The 24,659-nt window shown below is 44.2% G+C and overlaps 1 protein-coding gene across 4 annotated transcripts in view; it reads right to left on the bottom strand.

The window, feature by feature from the left end:
* Window positions 1-364: 364 nt before the first annotated feature.
* SLC1A2 (solute carrier family 1 member 2) overlaps window positions 365-24,659 on the bottom strand; it is a 139,485-nt gene continuing 115,190 nt past the window's right edge. For all 4 annotated transcript variants that reach the window (XM_029956658.1, XM_029956657.1, XM_029956659.1 and 1 more), the window contains exons 8-11: window positions 23,449-23,643; window positions 18,749-18,883; window positions 6,162-6,393; window positions 365-2,233 (exon numbers count right to left, since the gene is read on the bottom strand). In XM_029956658.1, coding sequence (XP_029812518.1) covers window positions 2,162-2,233; window positions 6,162-6,393; window positions 18,749-18,883; window positions 23,449-23,643 — 634 coding nt within the window. In that variant the 3' untranslated portion in view covers window positions 365-2,161. The remainder of the gene's footprint in view (window positions 2,234-6,161; window positions 6,394-18,748; window positions 18,884-23,448; window positions 23,644-24,659) is intronic.

Raw genomic sequence — 24,659 nt, 5'->3', positions numbered from 1 at the left:
TATATTTGTAGGATAACTAGGAAAATGCTGAAGACAAAGCAAAGCAGGAAGACATTTAGGCAGGGTCTTGAGGAGACAATCCTGAGACCACTCTTTTGAGAAACATGTCAGCGTGTACAAGTGCTCAGCTGGCTTTACACCCACAGACGTCTCGCTGCTTTGCCTAGATCCTTCTCTTCACCATAAAAAAGCTCTCGGAAGCACCATTTAAAGATAGTCCCTAACAGTTTCATAGCTAAAGCCAGGAACTGTCCCCTGACCCACAATATTGCTGTAAAGGATGCGTTTTCCACTACTCCATTTCAGCACGTCCTTGGCCACCCAGTTAGCTGTTCATCTAATGAAAAAGAAGAGCCAATGACAATTTTTTTTTAAAAAGGGCAAAAAGCTGTTTAATACTGTTCAATAGTGATCCTTATCCAAAAATAACTAGGGTTTCAGCAACAAAAACAATTGCAATCTCATGTTCTTGTATGTGCTAGTTTGAAAAAGTCAGCAGGAAGATGTAATAAAGCATATGTGATGTCTATATGCCCCCTCTCCCTAGAGAATTTGGACTCTATGACTACTCACATACACCCCAGCACCCATCTGCTGGCCTCTGATGTCCACCCAATTCCTACGTGTGGACCAAGCTTCTACACACTTCTCAGAGTTAGTCAAGTAGGCTTTATCTCTCTGTGATTCATGTGCAAGTTCCCAGCAAACTCCTAAAGCCAGCAACCTTAGGAAAATACTGTGAGCTATTCAACAGAAAAAATGATAATAGAGACATCAACAGACTTAACTTGCATGATCCATCATCAGGACTCGTTGGGTGCCTGTGGCATACAAGGCACTGTGCTAATCCACTAGTATTCCATCTGTGAACCTGTGAGGGGCTGTCATTTGCTCCCATTTCATGGCTCAAGGCTGCCTTGACTCTGCCACAGGAAGGTCACCTTTATAGGGATTTGCACATACTTGTTTTCTGTGCCTTGCAACAGAGAAGACTGGGGAGGAAGACTGACTCTGCTTTCAATTGTGCCCTGTACCTGGTTTTATGTGCTTTGATAGAATACCGCCAAAAGCTTTCTGCATATTAGGTCAGACAGTGCTTTGCTTTTATCAAGAGGTGGCGTTAAAAGAGGCATAGCCAACATAACTGTCCTCCCTGTGTGAGGAAAGTAAAATGATTAGGTCTTCCAGGTTAATGAGACTATCACTGAAATCATTTGGGGATTAAAAATTCCTTTTTTGGTTAGAAACCCAAACACAAATTTTAGGGCTGAAACAAAAAGGAAAGCATAAATCAAATAATCTCACTTGATTTCACTATGTCAAGCGAACGCAAACCAAACCCAAATGAATTGGATTGTGTGAATCTGGCTCAAGTCTGTGTTGGCTGTGCTCTCTTGCTTTCGTCAATATATACAGTGGCTATGTACAAATTACATCCTAATCTGTTATCAAATTTGGAGCAAATCATGACACATACTTTGAAATGTCAATGACTATTTCCACAGCCTAGAGAAGGGTCGAGCAGAACCTCAGTGGCTCCGTGATCCACTGTCGCAAGGAGCACGGTTCCCACTAGAATTCTTTCTGGAAGATTTAGTTTCAAGAGTATACAGAAGCTAGACTATCAGAGTTCCCTAAGGCAAGGTATTTGCTTTTAATCAACACATGGGCAAACTCTATGAGACATTTCGAGAGAATTACTTCTGGAGGCTTCTAACAGAATCTCTTGTGCGTAATGAAGCGGAAGCATGAAAAACACTTGAAGGGATCACACACTGAGTGTCTGCTCGGCACCCCATGTCCCAGGAGGGCGCCGCATTGCTTTAGTCGTATCCCCTGGGAAAAGAGCGTCCACGGCTCTGCATTTAGAGAGAAAAGGGAAGCTGGCAAGAATGCATGTTTGGTTCCAACTGGCTCTCCCAGCAGCATCCATTCACACAATAACACAGGTGAGAGAACGAGACAGTTATGAAGCATTACTTGGCAAAGACACGGCACCGTGCCTACTGACTCACAACAGATCCTCGAAGCCTCGGCTAACAGATTAAGTAAACACAGAAATAAATGCATTTTTTTTCTTTTTAAAGAAAGCTGTTGATACTCGCTTTTACCATAAGATAAGCTGGGGAGTTTATGCAAGGATTTGCTGAGAGTCATATCCTCATTTTTCACGTTTCCAAGGTTCTTCCTCAACGCTGCCGTCGGCTGACTTTCCGTTGGCTGCCAGAGTTACCTGAAAACAATCATCATCGACATGCAGCTTACAGGCCACGAACCAGAAAACCACCCCGCGGGTCATGTGGAGGAGCACCAGATCCGAGTTACACTACATGACTTACGTGTTAGTTTTAAATGTCGTTCTTTCCAAATTGGTTTTGAGCCAGTCTTGCTTTTCAACACGGATTTGTAAATATTGAAAAGTCCACATTTACCTTGGGGAGTGTGGAGGAACTAGAGAGAGTCTGTAGTCTGGGGGCTAAGTTCTACTAACGCTTTCAGGGTTGTAGGGGTGCCTAACTACACACAGACCCATCATATAATAATGCAGCGCTTAACAAATAGTGCCCTTGTGCTGCCCCATACAACCAGAGAAAAATCCAGAACTAGACAGCTAGTTCTACTCATGCACGTGAAGGGTTCAGTTGCCATGAGGCCAGGTAGAGTTTTCCATGTCCCATTTCAAATTCAGAAATCAAGATGGTCTGGATACCAGATAAGCTATCCAGGCTTTAAAAATAAGGAGGAAAAGGGAGGATTAAAAGCCAGACATCAGTGACAAGTATATTCAAATTATATCAATGCAGGCATTTCATAATCAGGTATAATCACCAGAGAGTCTATATTATGCTTCTCTGGCTCGAGGCAAACTGAACCCTTACACTGAGTGGAAGGTATTCCCCTCCACTTCTAGAACTTTTTCCTAGCTTACCTTCCATCTGTCTGTCCTCAACGTCATGTGCAAACTTAAACCCACGACTGATATTCCACATAATGGAGAGACTGGATTTATGGAAGCATTAGGATATGGAGACATGACAAATGCAGCAATGTTTGAAAGAAATCTGATCTTCTTCTTACCCGAGTGGCAGTGAAACGCATGCATTAGGAACACATACTACAGGCTAGGAAGAGAACACAAGTGCCCTTCACAAACCAAGCAAACAAAAATTAGAGCCATTCATTTCTCCAACCCCCAGTGGGCGCCCATCTTTTTCTAGAAAAACCATGCAACAAGCAATGACTACCCCACATGCAGTTATTCTGAATAAAATTAAAAAGTTCTCACACGACTTCAAACTACAAAGACAAGCAAGAGTTTGAAAACAGAAGAGGCCAACATGACGTACAATGCTCCAAGTGGTTAACATTTTGACCAGAGCTGCAGCAAATTTGTTTCCCCTTCAGTGAACTCTCAGGAAAGACTGCCAGGAACAAACTGTCTGTCTGGAGAAAAGCTGCCTGTTCACTCTGACCTTGAATGTGCCTATTTGGCTTTTAGTGATGAACTAGATCAATAGCTGTGCAAAAGTATAAATCATGCTGTGCGGCCTTTGGATCACCGGGCCGCACTCGGGGGTGTGCCCTGTTGTTGAATACTGGGGCCTGTGTTTCAAAAGTGGCCATGACAGCCTTTTGTTTTGGCATTTCTTTTTCTGACCTGGTTCAAGGAAGCCAACACTCTGCTCCCCAGCCCATCCCACCCTGCTTTGCTCCAACCACCCGGGTAACAGAAAAGCAGAAAGAGGAGGGGCGGACAGGAAGCACTGACGCCTCCCCTCTTGGTTTTGAAAACAATCAGACTGAAAAAGGACCAGAAGGAAATTCGAAGGTGGGAATGAATGTGACTCAGATACTCTGAGAAAGTGTGCAAATTCATCTCCATGGCTCTGGCTGCTTCCTTTCATGCATCCGTGGCAACTCAGTTAATTGGTGTAGGTGGGAAGAGGTGTTCACCTCACTTCACCAAGGCTGAGGCCAACTAACCTTCAGTGAGTAGAACCCAATAACTTCACTAAAAAATTCAAACAGCAAGATAGGTATTAAACCAACATGGCCATTCAGTGTGTCCTCGACCTGCTCAGTGTCCTTTCAACCATCTAAATGCTAATTCACCAAGTTTGCAGGTGGTTGGGTAGGCAGTCAATTATAGAGGGAGACTAAGCTAGTACCTCCACAGAACTGTCCAGCAAAAAGGTTATCTGAAATAAAGCACAGGATCAAGACGCTAAAAGGATGCATACAAAAAACATTCATAGAGCACCTACTGCATGCCAGGTACTGATTTAGGTGTTAGGACATAGCAGTGACAAATGTGGAAACAGGGTCTCTCCTAATGGGCATACATCCTAGTATAGGGACAGTTCACAAATATCTTCCTTTAGAGCTTGAATTGTTCTTGCCTTAAAAATATAGCAAATTTCTCCTGATGTGCTTAATGTCCTTTAAGAAAAAAAAATCCAGAAAGCCTGAAATCAAAATATATCTCCATATCTATACACCATCTTTTTTCAAAACATGTCTTTATAATACTATTAAGACGCCTCTTGAGAAGCTCCAAAAGGAGCCACACCACAGGCAGTTAATCACTAGGATTCTTCTTATATACAATTGCAAGATTTAAAAATATACAGTGATTTCATTTTATTTCCTGCCTATTATTTTTCCTTGCATGGCAGTAATTTGGAATCAACCCTTTTCTTTACTACAAAATTGTACATTTGCTTTTCTGTCCTTCCATTGCCTATTTCAGAGCTTTGCAGATAATGGGCACTCAATAAACATCTGATGAATGATCAAGATATAGGAGGTCATAGGAATGAGATGGCGGTGCTTAACTGAACCATACAAGGCACACAATAAATAGAGCACAAAGCCATTTCATGGGTATGTGGACCCTTGGCAACCTAAACGAACATTCTGATGAGGAATGATCCAGCACATTCATCTAGATGTGGGAAACGCTAACTTTCTAGGAGAATAGAATATGTGCTTTAGATACACCTGAATTTCTAATAATTTGAATCATTTTCACTGAGTCCATTTTTGCAGCTGCCTCCTTCCTTAATTTGTACCAGAACCTCAGTTCACCCACACATGTACCCGATATAGAAGGGATGAGCAAAAGACTATTGCTGGTCCATTAGACTTCTGGACCTATGTTATAGTCCAGTAAAGAAATCACTTCTATGTCACCCTTATTTGCCTGGCAGAAGCCATGTGTATATTTGGAAGGACCCAGAGTAACCTAGGAAGAAATTAACTATTAAATGAGATCTTGCCAACAGGAGTCAAAGGAGTATCAGAAATCTGTATCGGGTAGAGACTGCCTTCAGGTGCTGCCTGGGACCACTTTAGCAACCCAACCCCCAGAGTAGACTCTGCTCACCTGCCAGGGTTTCTCCAAGTTTGCTTCACTCTGGTCATAACACTCTGTCATTGACAATGTCAAGTTAGTTACAATGAAGGCTAGACAGAGCCCATCAAGCTTGAAGACTTAGTACCCAGCAGCTTGGAAAAGAGTCCAGAACATCCATGCTTCAAGAAAGATGGTGCCGCCACTGTGTGAAATGTAGTGTCTATGGATAATTGTCCTAAAGGATGGTTATCCTTTACTTGAAATAGCTTCCCCATTCTTGGAGCACAGTGACTCAAGGTCAAAACTCACCTTCCCACAAAAAAATGATTAAGAAAAAGATAGTTGCACAAAGTTGTGTGGGCACATTTTTGACCAGTATATAATATACAGCAAGTAGGAATACTTGTGCTACATAAATTGAGTGGTTCTGGGTATTTATCTTAGTGTTTCATTCAAGGACTAGAATATTTGCAATCCAACAAAGCCTTATGAACCACAAATTCTTTGGCAAAATGTTCAAGAAAACCAATCACATTTGTGGAGTGGGTGGAAGGGGGTCGTGGTGGTCAGAATGATTGTTTGACATCACATGGACGAAACAAGCAACTGATTGGCTCTTTCACTGTTAGACCTGCCACGTTAGACATAGAGTTAGATGATCTGGGACTCCTAGAAGCTTGGGTTACATGATTCTTCAGAAAAATAAATGTGACAATAAGACATGCAGGACTTTTGGTGTTTGCCTTAGGAAACTGAACATGCACTATTATATACAGGTCTCAATATCCATGAATGGGAAAGGTACCTTGCACTCATCTACTATGACAGAGTTGTGTGCGGCATAGACACATTGATTAGAGTTGCTTTCCCTATGGTTCTTCATGTCATCATACATGGACTGAGTCTTGGTCATTTCAATATCTTCATGCACCCGATGCTGGGAGTCAATAGTATCCAGCTCAGACTTGGAGAGGTGATAGACAATCCCAGCCCCAAAGGAGTCACCCACAACATTGACTGAAGTTCTCATCCTGTCCCTGGGAACAAAGAACAAAAATGTTTAGTGACAAAACAGTGACATGGTGGCTGAGAGGTCAAGGTCTAGAACCAGAGAAACCTGGGATTGAGTTCTGGCTCTACTTTTTCCTTTTCCTGATCTGGGGCAAGTTACTTAATGTTTATGATCCTTGATTTCATTGTTGGTCAATGGGAGATAACAATCATACTTCTCTCATAAACTTGTGTGAAAATCAAAAGAGATAATGTATGTAAAAGCCTGAGCAAAATGTTTGATGGGTGGTAGAAACCTGATAAACAATAGCAAAGAAAAAGGAGAGAAGGAAGAATTGGAAGAAAATGATTCTCAGATCTCGGAATTAGCACCCAAGGCTCCAGACACTGCTAAGTGTATCCAGCAATCCCTCTTGATTTAAACTGTTCTTTGAAGACTCCGGATCACATCCACTTCTTTTACTGTAAATTCTCCTATAATAGAAAATCCATCTCTTCATAAGGACTGAAATGAACATTGCCATTCCCCCTGCACTTCACTCTCCCACCAACACATACATGTACACAGGCATAGGCACAGTTGGTAGGTGAGAAACCCAGCCACAATTTTCTCCCTGAACAATAAGCACAGTGCCTATGTGTCCTGGAAAAACCAAAACATATTATCTTGTTCTCTCTGATAACCAAAAACATTTAAATCTTCCAGAGTACCTCCTGAATCAAGAAGTGTTAAGAAAAACCCTTCCTCAAATCTTGTTTCCCAAGTTCTGATTTGAAAAAAACAAAAAACAAAAAAACCAGGATGGCCCAGAACTTTCCCTCTTAGAAAGTCAGCACCAGAAACACTAAGTTCTTAAGAGTAAGTTGTGTGTCTATTGTGTTCAAATTGGTTTGAAAAATACCTTTTAACCATGTTTATGAGATACTCAAAATCTGAAAGAGAAGGGTGCTGGAATTTTTTTTAGGGAGTTTAAGCAAAAGTGCTGCTAAAACCTCTTAGTCCAACGACAATTTAGCCTTTAATTCAGAATTAGTTCATGGCATAGTGTAAGTCTTAATTGGTTCTTAGCACAAAGGCCTAAAATAAATTCTAGCTGCTACTATCAAATCTCATTAAACAAGAAGAGGAATGAAGCTGCACCAACAGGAGTCTGGCCTGGCTTCCTTGTAAGAAGCTTGTGAGCCACCTATCCCCTGGGTTCAAGTGGGAAGATGCTATCCATATAAAAATCAAGATCAGAACCTGACATCAACTCATCAGGGGCATCTCTCCATCTAAGAATGCTCTTCTCCTCCTTTCCACTTTGGAGAATCTGCCTCGGGGTGATAAAATCTATAATGAATGAAAACTGGGTCTTGAGGTCATCCACGGAATTAGACACCTGAGGCAGAGATTGCTAGGATGTCCCAGTGCGAGGGTGTGAGAAAGCATACGTGATGATAACTGAGACAGAATATGGTCCCTGGAGACAGCCTGACTTGGATTCAAATGCCAGTTTTTTTCTTTTACTTGTTGGACAACCCTCATCATACTCGACCTTTGTGAGCCTTGCTTGCCTCAACTATAAAATGGAAATAATAAAAATATCTACTACATTGGGTTGAAGATTAAATAAGATAGCAACGTGCTTAGCACAGTTCCAGACATTTAGCAAGAATTCACAAAACATTAGTTATTACATGAGGTGTACTTTAAATATGACCATTAATCTTATGAAGTCAATGTAAACCTATTTTTGGCAGCTCCTAGGTAGAACATCCAAACATGCCTAGTTAACTACTATCTCCCCCTGAAAACATTAACCCTGTTTGCACGACAATTCCTATGGTAGCTCTGCCAACTGACCAGCTGAGTTATCTGTCCATCATTTAGCTGCGGCCCACCCTGTTGCTTTTCAACTATACTTTCAATCCCTCCTGGCATGTGTTCTTGAGTCATGCACTCAACATCCTTGGCTGATTGTGAAATTCCAAAGAGTGCTAATGACTTCAAGAGGAATTTTCTGAGTACACATTGATATCATGGCCCAGAAGAATCTACCTCATTGGCAAGGAGAAGGACAAAAGGTGATGGTGGGGATGCTGATGATAGTAGCTGATATATTACAGTCAATATGTACAGGAATATGTTTTACAGATATTACCTTGTTTAATCCTCACTACAATGCTATGAGAAGTACTATTATCCACATTTAAGAAATTAAAACACAGGGGAATGGAGACATTAAATGGCTTCCCAAAGTCATGCATCCATGTAAGGTCACAGAATCAAAAAATTTGAGCACAGGAAGTGCACCTCCAGTGCACTGTCTGTCACGCGATGCAAAGCACCTGGGAGCCAGACAGCTCTGATTTTGAACCTAGCTTAGCCACTTACTAACCGTGTAACCTAGTGACTTCCTCTATCAGAATTTTTCTCAGGCATGCAAAATACCTATTTTATAAGATTTCAAGAAGAGAAAACCAGTTGCTGATCCATAGTTGATATTCATTATATGCTGGCTCTTTCCCCTTTAGGGAAGAGCCATCACTCATACCCCCATTATATGGGCAAAAGCACAAGATACTATCTTCAAGGGCTAATGACTTTTTAAGTTTAATAAATCCATTGCCATTCAAATGGGTGATACAAGTTACAAACTCTTGTTTCTTCAACTCTTGACTTTCTCTGATACAAAATCCCTACTCTCCAAAGCAGCCACTGAGCCAAGTTTTTCAATAGGATATCTCTTCCATACTCTCAGATATCCTTTTTCTTTTTAAAAAAATTTTTAAGGTTTATTTATTTCTGAAAGAGATATACAGCATGAGTTGGGGAAAGGCAGAGAGAGAGGGAGACAAAGAATCTAAAGCAGGCTCCAGGCTCTAAGATGTCAGCACATAGCCCGATGCAGGGCATAAACCCAGAAACTGAGAGATCATGAACTGAGCCAAAGTCAGATGCTTAACCAACTGAGCCATCCAGGTGCCCCTCTCAGATCTTCTTGAGTTTAAAAATCAACCCTGGCCAGAAGAAATAGCTATTAGGCCAGGAATGAATGGAAGACAGAACGGGGCAGAATCAAAGCATACTGATGTTTGACAAAAAGATCAAGATGGAAATCACACTGGGTTTAGGGCTGGAAACTCAACTCAGATCTTCTGACTTTCTTACCTTGAGCAAATCACCTCTCACCTGAGCATGAAATACAAAATGGAGCTAATCTCTACCTCACAGAAGATTGTGAGGGTTAAATAAAATGAGAGAAATATTCAGCATGCCTTAAGTACTCATTAAAGATGATAGGAGCATGTGAGCATCAAAATGGCTACATAGAAATGAGAAGAGAACACAGACTCTAGTACTTGCTGAGGTCTTTGTTAGCTCATTCATTCAACAGATGTACAGTGAGCACCTTCGTGTGAGCAGGGCACTACATCAAGTGTCCTGGCATCAAAGAACAAGAAATGGCTCTTCCTATGCTCCCTCTTCCTCCAAGAACTCACACTCTCTTTATGGATTTAGCAGGTAGGACATTTTATCTGCACTTGAGCCCCAGGAAAGGTTTTGAGTAGAAGTATGTCACGTTAGGTCCTAAAGATAAGTCTGAGATAACGAGCTAGAGAGAAGAAATAATGTAAAGTCGAGGAGAAAGAAGCATGCAAGGGCATTCAGGAGGCAAATAATGTAATGAGAGGCAGAAGGTAAGAACTGAACAAATCAGTTACGGCCTTATCAGCCAAGTTCAGGAGATCAGGGCTTTGTCCCGAGTGTGATAGGGACCACTGAGGAGCAGCAAAAGCACTTCATTCCCATATGAAGAAAGGTCTGAAGAAGGGCAAGGCTAAAAGAGCAAAATCCACTTGGTGAAGCTGTGATGGAAGATCATGAGACAGAATTACAGGACTTGAGGACTGATTGGTTATAGAGAATAAACAAGAAAAGATTCCTCTCAGGTATCTGCTTTGGGCCACCAGCAGACAGTGTCACCATGTGTATGGGGCATGACAAGTTGGGGTGAGATTCTCATGTCAGCTTGAACATATTAAGTGTGAGAGTTGGGACCCAACAAAAGAGAGGTGTCCCACAAGTGGTTGGGAATATGCACTAAAGATCAGGACAGACAACTGGGCTGCAGGTAATGAATTAGGAGTCAATACCTAAAGAGGCCATGGGTGGATGCCACGGGTGTGTTTGGTTCATTCTTGGAGAAAATGCAGAGTGGGAAGAAAAGACAGTCTTATCTAGAACCCTGAGAGTGACCAACATTTAAGGAATGGGCAAAGGGATGAGTCTGCAAAGGTGGAAGGAAACTAGAAGAGTTTGAGGGAAGCATGTTGCAAAAATAAGGGTGTGATGGACAATTCCAATCACTGCCTAGAGATCAGGCACAAGAAGAAAAAGAAGTGCCTGTTGGTTTGAGCAACAAAGAGGCCATCACTGGCAGGGCAGTTGTAAGCCAGAGGCAGAGACAGAAGCCAGCTCGCCATGCGTAGAAAATTGAATGAGAACCGAGTAAGTAGTGACATTATTTTCATCTTATTCAAGACAATTGACTGTGAAGGTAAAGAGAGCGAAGGAAAGATGGAAGTAGACAGGAGACAGAATTTTTGTGAGTTCTTCGAGTTTGCGAGTGAGGGCACTGGGGGGGATTGTCTGACCGACTCTGGGGAAATCCAAGTGTGGCCAAAAACAGGATATGGGAGTTTATGGTTCACATGTGGAAAATTTCTCCACAGGCAAATGCTTTCATTTTGCCTCACAACCAGCCTTGACTGTTCAGGAAACCTTGCTGACCTCAAGAGCTTCAAGGCTACTTGGGAAAAAGAATTTCAGAGTGTTTGATGCTGTCCTTGAATCTGGACACTGTGTGTCCAACCTGTGAAAAGGAGACAGAGGTGAGATCAGAATCTTTCATTGAATGGGGTCCACTGTAGATGACATAGTTTTTGGGGGCCACCAGGAACCAAAGGTGAGAGAGGGCCTTGCCTAAGTTATTCATACCAAGGTATTGGGTCTGGTTTCCTGGGAGAAAAGTAATTGCTAAGCTGTTCTCTCTCTCTTTTCTATCTCTTGATCTAAATCCTCTGGCAGCAAGCTGTTAGAATTGTCTCAAAGTCCTGGTTCTCAGGGAATAACAGAGCCAAGGGAGCAGGTGTAAGGACGCAGGTCTGATTCAAGTTTCCCCTATGACCTTGGAGGCCTAGGTGTCGGCTTCTCAGAATCATTAGACAATAGAAGGGCACACATTGCCCAAGGCAGGAGGGACCACCCTTGTAACACCCAATCAGGAAAGGCCAGTTAACACCTTTAACATTTCTAAGGGCAGTCCTAAAGATGGAGGCTATAAGATAATCATCTATTGCTTAAGACTAGTCATGCCCTACGTGAGGGTGCTGGGCCCACTCTGTGATTGGATAATACTCTAAATGTTGTGATTGGCTCCCATCAAAAGTATCAATGAATGGCTAAACCTGCTGTCAATAATATCGTATAGTCACAATTTCCTGTAACTCCCCCTTCCCAAAACTCATAAAAGCTCTACCCCGCCATGTTCAGGGCTCTCTCAGCATGGATCCACTGCGCCAGTAAAGTCTGTGAGCCTGAGTTTAGGCTCAGCCAGCCTAAACTCATAATAAAGCCCTTTACTTTTGCATGTGTGACTCGGTCCCCCTGGTAGTCTCTGGTTTTGGGGGGCGATATTAAAAATCTGGGTATAACACAAGGACACCCAAAATTCACCTGGTTCTTTGTACTGGGCTGAACCATATTAAATTGCCGTTTCTAGGGGGTCCCCCAAGGTCAAATATTGGCAATTTCATGTGACTCAACGTAACACTCATGGGAAATAAACCATCATGTTTGCCTCTCAGAATGCAGAATGTTCAGTATGGTGGAGGGTCATCAGAGGCCCCAGGCCTGAGAAGGTTTGCACAATCCTAAACATCCAAGGGCTAAAGCCACGTGGGGTTCAGAAGGGAAGGAGGGCCCACTGAAGCATTGGTTAGGAGTGTGAGCTCTGGATGGGAGTCTGGATTGCAATCCTGGCTCTAGCAGGCCAAGTTACTAAGCTTTTCCTGCTCAGCTTTTTCATTTGTAAAACATGGAAGTAATCCCTCCTTCCAAGCACTTTGAGAAGATAGTAACTGCTAATGTGTCCTGAGTGCTTGTCATCAAGCGGTCACCTGCCAAACTCTGCATACAAAACGTCTGACACAAGCCCAGTGCTCAGCTGTTGGTCCATCCCCCTTCTCCTTCTCCCCCTCCTACTCCTCACCATCTCAGTCCCAGAGATAAGGGGAGTAGACCGCTTCCTCTTTTGTTCCTCCACCAAGCCTTGTGCATTCCTCTTTTTTGCACCTGGCACAGTCAGGTTGGGAATTTTTGACCACATCTGTCCCCATTACTAGACTACAAGCTCTTTCAGCACTGATACCATATTGTATCTATTTATGACACAGACAGGGTAAGGGAAGTTGGTGGGCAGGTGCGTGAAGTGGGGGGAGGGACTGTGAAAGGGGGCAGGTTAACTGTAGCAAGAATTGTCGTTTGTTCAGCAAATGTCTGGTTGGGTGTCTTCGAGGTGAAAAGTTAGGGCAGAGGCAAGATGGAGAGGGAGGAAGAGAGAGAGACAGACAGCCCAAATTACCTTGCCTCCAAAACCAAGACACGTGTCCTGATGGCTGGGGGTGAACACAGAGATGGGGACAGGGAGGCCCAGCAACACAGGGAGAGATTGGGACCAAAGGGAAAAACTGGGCAGGTACAGGTGCCTAGGAGGGTGGCAGGCACTGAAAGATTTTTTTTTTTAAGTTTATTTATTTTGGGAGGGGGGTAAGGGTACAGAGAGAGAGAGAGAGAGAGAGAATCCTAAGAGAATCCTGGCACAAGGCTCAAACTTGAAAACTGTGAGATCACGACCTGAGCCAAAATCAAGAGTCAGAAGCTTAACCAACTGAGCTGCCCAGGCACCCCAAGGATTTATTTTTTAAGGAGAAGGGGTACCTAATACTAAATTTTTGTTTCCATGCTACCTGAAATTAACAGGAATTACTTCATTGAAACAAAACTCAAGATTCAATTGCAAATATAGGGAGATTTTCTCTTTCATAACTCTCCTGAGCTTGCCCCTCCCCTTGTTTTTCCATGAGCACATATTTCTTTCGTGATGAATTGAAAAATGATTCTGCTGTGCAGAACTGTAGCTCCACCCCCACCCCACCCCCCAACTACAATGTCATGGCCTCTAGTCAGGGACTCTTTGGCAGGGAAGGGAAAAACTCAGGGGGAAAGAGTGACATCCCAGCCATGGTTGACACAGACCGGGGGTCAGGAAAGATGTAGAAAGGAATTCTGTGGGAGTGGGGAGCCAAAGCACAAGACTTCAACAATAAACCCTGGGCATCTTTAGAGATGTGGTGGAAGGAGGAATTGGTTTTCTCTTTCACTAGATATGGAGTGGGGTTTCAGTCATACATAGATACATGCGTGCATCTTAAATAAGAGCATGAGACTCAAGATTGGCAGGCCTGGACCCCCAGGGGACAGCCAGATCACCTGGGTTTGAATCCTAGTTCAGTCACTTAATATCCACAAAATGGGGGTAAGTTACTTTTCTCTCAGCCACAGTTTCCTCAACTGTAAAATGGGGACAATACTGTAACTGCCTCACAATTTGGGGTGTCTTTTAAACACGTAAAGTGCTCAGAACACTCTCTAATATTTAAGGAGCCCTTGCTAAGTACCAGTCTCCTGAGCCCTTTCCATCTGTTTTCATTGGCTGAATGCATGAGCTGTCAGCTGGTATTCAAAAACAGGAGAGGTGCTTATCTGTGCACAGTCGGGGACCCTTACTCACCCCTCTGCACTTCCAGTCCCTGGTTTCTGGAAGTGAGGTCCCTGGCCTGCATCACCTAGGAATGTGTCAGCAGTGCTGATTCTTGGCCCCACTCCAGACCACCTGAATCTCCAGGAGGTTTTGGTGCGTGCTCAAGTGTGAGAATCGCTGCTCTTTTCCCTCCAGGGTGGGATGTGAACGGGGAGATTCAGAACCCCCTGCTCCCCCAGGGTGGAGGCCCTTCAAGTCTTCCCAGCAAGTTCCATTTCACCTCTACCCTCAGCTAGTAAACGTGTCCCCAGAAATGACCTCCCCAGCAGTCTTAAGTGATAAATGGGTCACAGATCCACTTGGGTTTTCACTTTACTTTGGCTTCCCTTTTGCCACCTGTGCCCAGACCCGGTTATTTATTTGCTCTTCCTGGTACTGGCTCCAGTTTTCACTCCATCCTGCTTCCTTCAGAGAGAGAGAGGGGTGTCAGTGAGGTCTCTTATAAATACCAGCAAAGGACTGTGGACACAAAGGGCTTCTTGGGCCCTGGGGAGGGTTCTGGTTTTACTAGGCCCGCCCATCCGGTGTTTGAGGACTCCCGGCATTTTTCAGGGCCCAGAATCTTGGTTTTCACCATGACATTTACAGAGCAGCTAAGCCTGCCCGTTGAAAAGCATCCAGGGCTTGGCAGGCAGTAATGAGGCTGGTAGGCCTCCAGCAGCTAACAAACCCTGTGGCACATTAAATGTCACTGCAGGCTTTGTTTGGTTTTAAATTGAAAAATTGCTAGAGTTATGACAGCTTACAAGCTTTGCCTGGAGGGGAAAAAAAAACCCTCCCCTACTCCTTTTTTCAGCTTCCCTCCCTGTCTCCCCACTATTTTACTAGGGAATGGCCAGCCTCCCCCTGCACCTCTGTCTCAACTCTTCCTCCCCCTTCCCGAACTCCTTTCACTCTGTGATGGGCCCCTAACAGCCACGGAGCCCATGACCAAGAGCATGTTTCCAGAACTCCACTTGCTAGTGAGAAAGAATGTGCCACCATTACTAATTCAAAGCAGATCTGACCTAGCTACAGACCCCTACGCACATTTTCCCAGGATCCTCTACCCTCCCTTTTTCTTGTCTTCTTGAAAGGAACGTTCAGGCTGATTTGTGTACAAACATCCATCACCAGCAGAATCTTAGTCCGGGTCTTAAAACCAGAAGGGCACTCAAGGGCATTGGGTCTAGACTCTGCTTTTAAGCTGACAAGTTCTTATTCCCATTGTGCACATGACACAGGGGAAGTCCAGAGAGTGGCTTGTGCAAAGCCCTCAGGGAGTAAGCACAGAGCTCAGATCCAGGGCTCCTGCCCTTTTGGTTCGCTTTCTCTAATTACATGTACCCCCCACACCTGAGATCAGACCCCAGAACCAGAGAACAGCTCTTCATTTCTTCCTTCTTTTCCAGTGCCAGCCTGGGATCGAGTTTCTCATGTACGGTTTCATCAATATAGGTAATCCAAATGTATCATCATTTTTCGGTTCAGCCAACTCCCTTCTGCTGGCACGTTTCCACCAAGGTGTTAGGATGCCCTGCTCTCGGTGCAAGTATGAACATGAGGGCGCTAGTGTGGGGTGATCAGGGAGGACCCAGCCCTCCTATTCCATTTGCTGACATTTGGGTCAGAAGTGGGCAGGGTCTTGGATGTTTCATGAAATGACTCTCATCCAACGGGCTTGGAAGCAAATGACTGCCAAGAGGACCAGGGCCCACAATGGTCTGAAACTAGCTGAGACCTTGATTGTACCCCATTTGTCCCCACTTAGGCTTTTTCTGCTCTTTTGTTTAAATCTTGAGAGGAGGAAAAAACAGGTCAAATGAAAAATTCCCTGGTTAGTATGTAAAACCCGAGGTGACCCTAATCGGTCTGTCTTCCCTAACCTTTCTGTGGACTCTGCTTCTGCCCTTTGCTAGATCTCCTTCCTTCTAAGCAGGAAACTGTGTCAGGTGGGGTAAAGCTCTCCAGTGCCCTAGGCAAGACACTTAACCCTTCTGATTCCCTGTTTCCTCATTTGTGAAACAAACACCCCTTAGGGCTCTTTAGGGGTTAATTGCTAACAGATATAAAGAACATGATGGTATCCACCAAGTATTCTTTCCCTGTCTTCATTTCCTGATGATATTAATGCATTTTTTTAAATCACACTCAAAGTAAGGCATTTACATTATAATGAGGGAAGGTAGCCTCTATAATGATAATTTTTTAAAAAGATAAACCTCTAATGGTAGAACCCAAGCCTCAGGAACAAACCCATGAAGAGACTAGTCACAGCAGGTGAGGGCAGCTCAATGAAACACCGGTTCAGGAGGCTCAAGGAACAAAGAGGCAGAGGACGTAGTAAGCAAAAGTCCCAGGGGAAGCAGATTTAATTTTAATAGCTTCCTTGGTCCTTCTTCCTGTGTGGAAAGGCCCCTAGACACAGCAACTCTGTGGTTAAATTGAGCACACATTTATTGAGCTCCTACTGACCCTAAACTATTGAAAATGCCTTCATTTCCCCATTGCCCTCCTCCCCACTGAAGCCTACCCACTCCTTTGCCTCCTTCATCCCATTGCCTCCCAATCCTTCCACACACACACCACCACTGAATTGCAGCCGCCATGAAGGTCTCGTCTGAACAGATGTCATGAGGAAGGCTGCTCTTGGGGCCGGCACAGGTGCTGAGAACCACGCTAGCAGGGGGGACCCCACCACCACCCCTTGAGAGAGCCTGGCAGAGACAGATAAGAGGCTACTTTGCTTACTCTTCACCTTCCCACTAAAGATATCTCCAGAGCATATCACTGGTGATGCAAGAGCCAGTCAGGAAGATCCATGACCTTCCTCACAGCCCTCCCTAAGCTGAACAGATTACATCCAGGTAGCCACTTCTCCGTTCTCACCTAAACCGTAACAGCAGACAAATTCTATGGTGAGGCCAGTCTTCCTCCTAGCTTCTCAGATGTCCTTCCCTTCAGCCACGTGCACATTTTTCTCTTTGGAAGGGTGAATGTAGGGGGAAGGAACTGTCATTTTAGCAGGTGGGAAACTCAAGTCCATTAATGACAGCTTCTGGCTCTGAAAATCTATGCTGATAGATGTTGGAAACATTGCCATTGCTATGTGGAGTTTTGAAAAGTGTGTGGGCACTTTGGCCTTAAACCTCTGCACCAGCACTTGTCATTCTGTGCCTCTGACACTGAACCCAAAAGCGTTCCCCAGCCCCTGTCACTTAGCTCCAAGACTGGACACAACGTATCAGTGTATACCCCATAGAACATGAGAGGCTGAGTGGACCCTCAGCAAGATCGACTCCCATCTCCCTATTGGGGACCTTCTGGCCAGATTTGCCCACCTTTGTGAATGGGCAGTGAGTGTACATTTGGAAAATGCCCTTGACTGATAAACATACTGGAAAAGGTAGTTGGGCTACATGGACACAGTCAAGTTCAAATTTCTCTGCATGGCCATACAGGCTATCTATTTTTTGCCCCACTGTTCACCAATCCCTGCCTCCCATTCTATGCTCCAACAATGCTAAACCACTCCTAGGTCCTCACACTGTTTGCTGCCTCAGTGCCTTTGCACATGGCCTTGTAATGTCATGTTTCCTTCTCCACCTACATTTCCCTACCAGTTATGATTCAGCTCAGCAATCACTGCCTTTGGAACCTTGAATATAGCCATGATGAAGAATGTGGTGGCCTCCCAAACCCGCCAACCTAGAGTCAAATCTCTGTTCACTCTCAAGTCACTTTACCTCCCCACACCTCAGTTTCCTCATCTATACAACAAGAGTGATAATACCAAAACTTCAGGGTTGTTTGAGAGCATAAGACATAAAGTGCCTGGTGCAGTGGCCGGTACCCGGTACACATGCAAACTCAGTTGCCATTTTCATTGTTTCCTGATTCTTCCAGGAACTGGGGAAGGTGCCTCTTTCTATCACTACTTTTTTATATGTGTGGGCTATTTTTTAATTGATTTTATTGAAGTATAATTTACATACAGTAAAATGTATCTATTTTAAGGGCACCATTTGATGAGTTTTGACAAATGTAGACACCTGTGCATGCCTGTGCCTATGGAACATTTCCACCAGCTTCATGATTTCCCTGTGCCCCTTCTCAGTTAGTCTCTTCACCCACTCCAGGCCCGGGCAACCACTAAGCTCTTTCTACTGCTAGAGATTATACTGCCTTTCCTAGGGCTTCATATAAATGGGATCATACAGTGTACACTCCCTTGTGCTTTCTTCCCTCGACATTGCGTATTGAGATCCTCTGCTGGCATCAGTAGTGGGTTCTTTGTTGTGATGCTTTAAACTTTGTATTATAACTTGTCTGATTCCTCCCCTAGACTGTGAGTCCCTCAAGGATTCTTTTTTCTTCTTTGGTTCCCAATTAGGCACTCAGTAAATGGGAAAGGAAAGAAGGGAGGAAAGGAGGGCAGAAGTTGTCACAGGGATTGGCTAAGACCGTGGCTGCAGCTGTGCACCTGGGAGGCCGAACTCACACCCCCAGCAGAGCCCCATCTGCAAGCACTTACAGCAACCAGTCCACAGCCACCAGCAGGCTGATGTCCTCCGTCGGCAGGCCCACAGCCGTCAGGATGAGCAGCATGGTGACGAGGCCCGCGCTGGGGATGCTGGCCGCACCGACGCTCGCCAGCGTGGCCGTGAGGCTGAGGGAACAGAGAAGACCAGTCATAGGAGAAAGAGGACTGGGAAAATCCATCCCTGGCAGGCCATATGCCACTCCAATTTTCCCAGCAGTTATAAAAGTTTTTTTCTTTCTCAAGGAAAGGAGAAATCTGCAGTACTGAGACTTAGGAATTAGGGTCTATTTGGATTCTACTCCACTGTGATGGAAGTTTATAAATCCATGGATGGAGCCTTATCCTCAGCATGATAGCCAACTAGCCTAATATATCACAGGGCTCAACTAAGGTAAGCGTGGCTCTAAAGCAGGCAAGGAAATAATAAAGAAGGAAAACAAATTGCCCTTAATCCTCCCATGGGAATATCCCTGCATTCATGTCTGCATACGCCTCTATGTCTCTGTGAGCCCCAGAGACATCTGGACTCTGTGGCAAGAGTTTGAGGAGGCCACTGCCAATGTTAACATGAGAACTCAGAATAGCAAATATCCAGACCCAATTAAGTGGACATCGGGGGAACAAATCAACAGATTCCAAATGACATTAAGTTTCAGACGGCCTGGACATTTCACCATGGACTGGAAAATACATTATTCAAAAAGAGGGCGCCAGGAAAAGATAATGAAATAACAGGAGGCTTTCTTTCTGAAGCATCTCATCACTTGCAATGCCAAGCGCACACCCAGCACCATTTTGAAGTTGTCTCTGGAAGAGGGTTTAACCTAGGGTTCAAGTGCCCTGTCTAGAGATCAGTGGGTCTCTGTGGTCCAGCAAAGGGTAATAACTTTGTCTCCTTTTTATCTGGATGCCATTTACCGAAGCCATCACTTCTAACTGGAAAGATGCTTCTGAAAATATAGATTCCCAACTTGCTTTTGTGGGTGCTATAAAGAAGAGGGGATGCTTTATTTGCAGTTAGACAATTCTAGACTTTCTAGAGGAGGCCTTCTAGGTCCTAAGAAGTGGGCTCCCAAACCGGTTTGCTGGAGCCAAGACCATTGTTGTGACCAAGCACGGAATCCTTACAGGTCTCACAGCAGGGAGGGACCTGAATTTACCTGATCTTACATATGAGGAAAGGAAGGCCCTAGGAGGTTTCATGGTTTACACTGGTTTTTCCATAGTGCCATCCTTCCAGATTTAGACCTGTCACCATACAGACACCTCCCCTAGGTGAAATCTGTAGAACGCATCCGTGCCATCCCCCTGCCCCTCCATATTATTTGATTCCTTCTGGGTCATAGGAGGCAGTAGTATTAGTGGTTATCAATGAGGATTATGGAATTAAACAACCTGGATTCAAATCCCAGCTCTGCCAATTATTAACTACATGACATTGAACGACTTACTTAACCTCTTTGTGCCTTGATTTCCTTATCTTCAAAAAAAGGAGATAATAATGGTGTCTCACTCATGGAGTCGTCAGAAGCTAATAAATAAAAAGCACTTACAAGAGGCCGGGCACATTGCAATCTCCCAGTAAATTTGAATTACCATTCTTATCAGGGAATCTGGGCAGGGTGAGGCCGCTTTGCAATAAAAACTTCCCTAAAGCCCCAGGAGTTAGAAGGTGGGAATTCTCTGCCATTTCCCTAGCATGGATATAATACTTGGTAAGGGGGACTTCCCAAATCCCAACGGTTGTGGCCTCAGCTGTTTGTGTGTGTGTGTGTGTGTGTGTGTTTTACATCAGTTGCTTCTGTTATGAGTCACTCTTACTCATCCCTTTGCACTGTGGCCACACGGTCTGTCTGGTCCTTCCTGGGCTATGTGAAACAAAATCCTATGAAGAGAAATCCTCCTGGCTGTTAGTTCCCCCAGATGGTTCTCATCCTACCATGGGCAGAGTGTCTGGGTGAGTCTAAGCCCTGCAAGAGCTTCTTGAGGCAGCAATCTCCTCTCTCTCTCTCTCTCTCTCTCTCTCTCTCTCTCTCTCTCCCATTCTGCTTTTACTGTCCTTCTGCTTACTGGCCCACTTCTCCGGGGCTGGTTCTTGGATGCTGTGCAAGGTATTACACACCTGTTGTCACAGCAGAACTGCACAGTAACCCTAAAAAGTACATATGGGTGTATGTGCTTTCCACCTGGGGAAACCACAAATTGGACGGATGGAGAAACATATGGTCAAACAGCTTGACCATGGTCTGCTTGGATTGGAACACTTATCCAACGCCATGCCATCCCCTGATCCCCCCTGATCCCTCCAACGCTGAAAACTCTGAGTTCATCAATCCCAATCATTGGTCGCCAGTCCATTCTTCCATCTCTTAATATTTCATCTAATAGTAACTTGATGGACCAAGAGTTCAGGGACCAAAATTCATCTTTTGGCTTCAAACGAAGGGGCTTCATTAGGAAGCCCTGTTCATCTTTGAGTTTTAAAGCCAAAGAGGTAGGTGGTCTCACATATGATCCATGAGAACATGATTCAGAAGCCATGATACCTGGATTTGAAGCACGTTTTTCACTGAGTAATAGCATGGTGCTCTCTATATCACTGTCACTTTTTTTTTTCATATTCTAGAAGAACTGTATTTTATTGAGCATCAATAATAACAATAATACTAGTAACTTACATTTATTGATAGGTGACTATGTTCCAGATACAATGCTCTAACCCCCTAGAGCATGTAATTATTGTTCCCATTACATCAATGAGGAAACTGAGGTTCCCCTAAAGTACTGTTGTGGACTGAGTTGTGTTCCCCCACCACCAAATTCATTTGTTGAAGCCCTAATCTCCAGTGTGGTGGTGTTTGAAGACACAGCCTTTTGTGGGTAAGGGGGCCATAAGGGCTGAGTGCTCTTATCAGAGATATAAGACAGCTTGCTCTCTCTCCATGCACCAAGGAAAGGCCAGACAAGCAACAGCAAAAAGGGAGTCATGCACAAGCCAAAAAGAGAGTCACCAGGAACTGAATTTGCCAGCACCTTCATCTTGGATTTCCCAGCCTCCAGAACTGTGAGAAATAAATATGTTTGAGGCACCCAGGCTGTGGTCTTTCATTATAGCAGTCCGAGCTAAGCCAAGTGTGGACCTTGAGGGTGGTTGTAAGGATTAGACAAATTTCTATATGCACACAGGTATGACTAAGTTTATGGAGAAGCAAAATGACTGACTCATTCATTCATCAGAGAGAGAGAGAAAGTGAGAGCGGGGGAGAGTCGTGGGGGAGGGGAGGAGAAAGAGAGAGAGAGAGAGAGACAGAGAATGAGAGAGAGAATCCCAAGCAGGCTCCATGCTTAGCTCAGAGCCCGATGTGTGGCTTGATCCCACAACCCTGCGATCATGACCTGCGACAAAATCAAGAGTCAGACACTCAACCAACTGAGTCACCCAGGTGCCCCAGAAGCATTGTGTTGTCCTTTTTTAATTTACTTTTTAATTTACATCCAAGTTAGTTAGCATGTAGTGCAATAATGGTTTCAGGAGTAGAACCCAGTGACTCATTCCCGGTGTATAACATGCAGTGCTCATCCCAACAAGGGTCCCCCCATGCCCCTGCCCATTTAGCCCATCCCCCACCCAGGGCCCCTCCAGCAACCTTCAGTTTGTTCTCTGTATTTAAGAGTCTCTTGTGTTTTGTCTCCTCCCTGTTTTTATATTGTTTTTGCTTCCCTTCCCTTGTGTTCATCTGTTTTGCATCTTAAATTCCACCTATGAGTGAAGTCATATGATCACTGTCTTTCTCTGACTTATTTCGCTTAGCATAATATACTCTAGTTCTATCCATGTCATTGCAAATGGCAAGATTTCATTCTTTTTGATAGAAGCAATCTGTTTTTAAGGTCCTCTTGGGAAGGGGTTCTTCCTGAATTTCTTTTTTCTTTTTTAAATGTTTATTTATTTATTTTGAGAGAGAGAGCGTGAGCTGAGAAGGGGCAGAGAGAGACGGAGAAAGAAGCCCAAGCGGGCTCCATCTCAGCATGAGATCATGACCTGAGCTGAAATCAAGAGTCAGATGCTTAACCAAGTCACCCAGGTGCCCCTCTTCCTAAATGTCTTAAACAATGAATATGTATGGTAAAAATAGGAAAAATACATGAACCTATATTTGCTATTTATTTGTAATAAAATGGTTTATGCTATATTGGGGAATCTCTTCCTCCCGGTATTTCATCATTTCTGCCATCACCCTCTGAGATGCTGAAGGGAACATATTTTAATGAAAGGAAAACTGGATCCAGAGTCAGCTGATGTCGGCCCCAGTTACAGCCCTCCTGGCTCATTAACAAGGTAGCCTTGGAGAAAGTACCATGCTCCTTGCAGCCTGTGTTTCCTCATCTATTAAACAGGCGTAGAAATAGCTGCCTTACAACATCACAGGATTGTGAAAAATCAATAATATCAAATTTCCAAAGCAATTTCACATGTGCAATACAAACAGAAGGCCTGAGTATGAGCCTGCTTCTTTCCTGTCACAATATTTTCCCTTTGAGACAGCCAATAATTCCTCTTCTGTGTAATTTCCTTCATCATTCTTCTACCAGGAGAACTGAAATCCAAGTGGCCCTGTCAAACGGAGGTAGTGTGGAAAGGGATAGGGTAAAAAGTTGTTTTAGTGCTTCTCCACTCACACCCCACTCACCTCACAGTCACAATCTGGCCTCCATCCAAGACAACACCATTCATTTGGGCAATAAAGATGGCGGCCACCGCTTCATAAAGGGCTGTGCCATCCATGTTGATGGTTGCTCCGACTGGGAGGACAAATCTGGTCACACGCTTATCAATCCCCAGGTTTTCTTCCAGGCAACGGAAGGTAACAGGCAAAGTTCCCGCACTAAGGAACAAAGACAGAAACAGAGAGACAAGAGTTTACGTCCACTTTAGAGAACCAGGACAGAACACAAACTGGAATGCCAACCACAAAGTTTTTGTTCTTTTGTTCCAAACAAGCCATGTGACATGCAAAAAGCAGGGTCTGGACGCAAATTAAAGAGCGACTGCTTGGAGGTTCAAATTCAGTCTTATTAAGATGCTCAGATGCAGCAAACTCTTTTTGTTGGTTCTGGTTTTCAAGATCTACTTAGTATTTCTTTTTCCTTTGATCAGTGTTTCTCTCTTGGATTAAATATTAAAGGCCATCTGATTGCCCACATTAATTGAGCTGCTAAAAAAAAGTGTGTCAGGAAACAATCAGCTGTCAACAGTGAAACGGAATGAGGCATTTTTGAATGACCCATAATCTCATGCTAGAAACACTGTTTCCAACGAGATGACTACATCGGCTGCATGCAGCCTCTGGGAATTGCCCTAAGCTAATTTTGAGAATGCTGGACAAACATGTTAAGTACCATTTAGCCTGAATCTGAGCTTCTAGCTGCTCACTGGGGACTCCCATACACAATCCAACTCCTTGATACATAGTCTTGGCCAACTATATAGTCTTTCGAACGACATAGGGCAGAAAAGCATGTGCTCTGTAGCTAATCAAAGACCCAATATGGAATGACTCCACCCCACCCCCACTCCTCCCTGGAATTCCTGTCCGGAATTCATGACTACATGAACCAGCCTCAAGGGCCAGAGCCCCTGACATGTTCGTGTGTCTTCTAAATTAGGAGACCTGTAAGGATAAGGGTTGCTGATGGGCAAAATATGATCTCTATGTGGAGGGAGGGACATGGGAGGGTAGGTGGATTTGCTTCCAAGTTTAAGTAATATGGAAAGAAATGCAGAACACCCATACGGCCATGCGAGTTCTTTGTGGTCCACTCTCTTTTGGGGTTTTTTTGGTTTGGGGTTTTTTTGTTTGGTTGTTTTCTTTTTGTTTCTGTTTTTTTTTTTTCTTTTTTC

The sequence above is a fragment of the Suricata suricatta genome, chromosome 11 (genome assembly GCF_006229205.1).
Source record: "Suricata suricatta isolate VVHF042 chromosome 11, meerkat_22Aug2017_6uvM2_HiC, whole genome shotgun sequence".
Classification (NCBI taxonomy): Eukaryota; Metazoa; Chordata; class Mammalia; order Carnivora; family Herpestidae; genus Suricata; species Suricata suricatta.
Note: the sequence above shows the minus strand (reverse complement) of the source record. Positions and strands in the feature narration are given on the sequence as shown.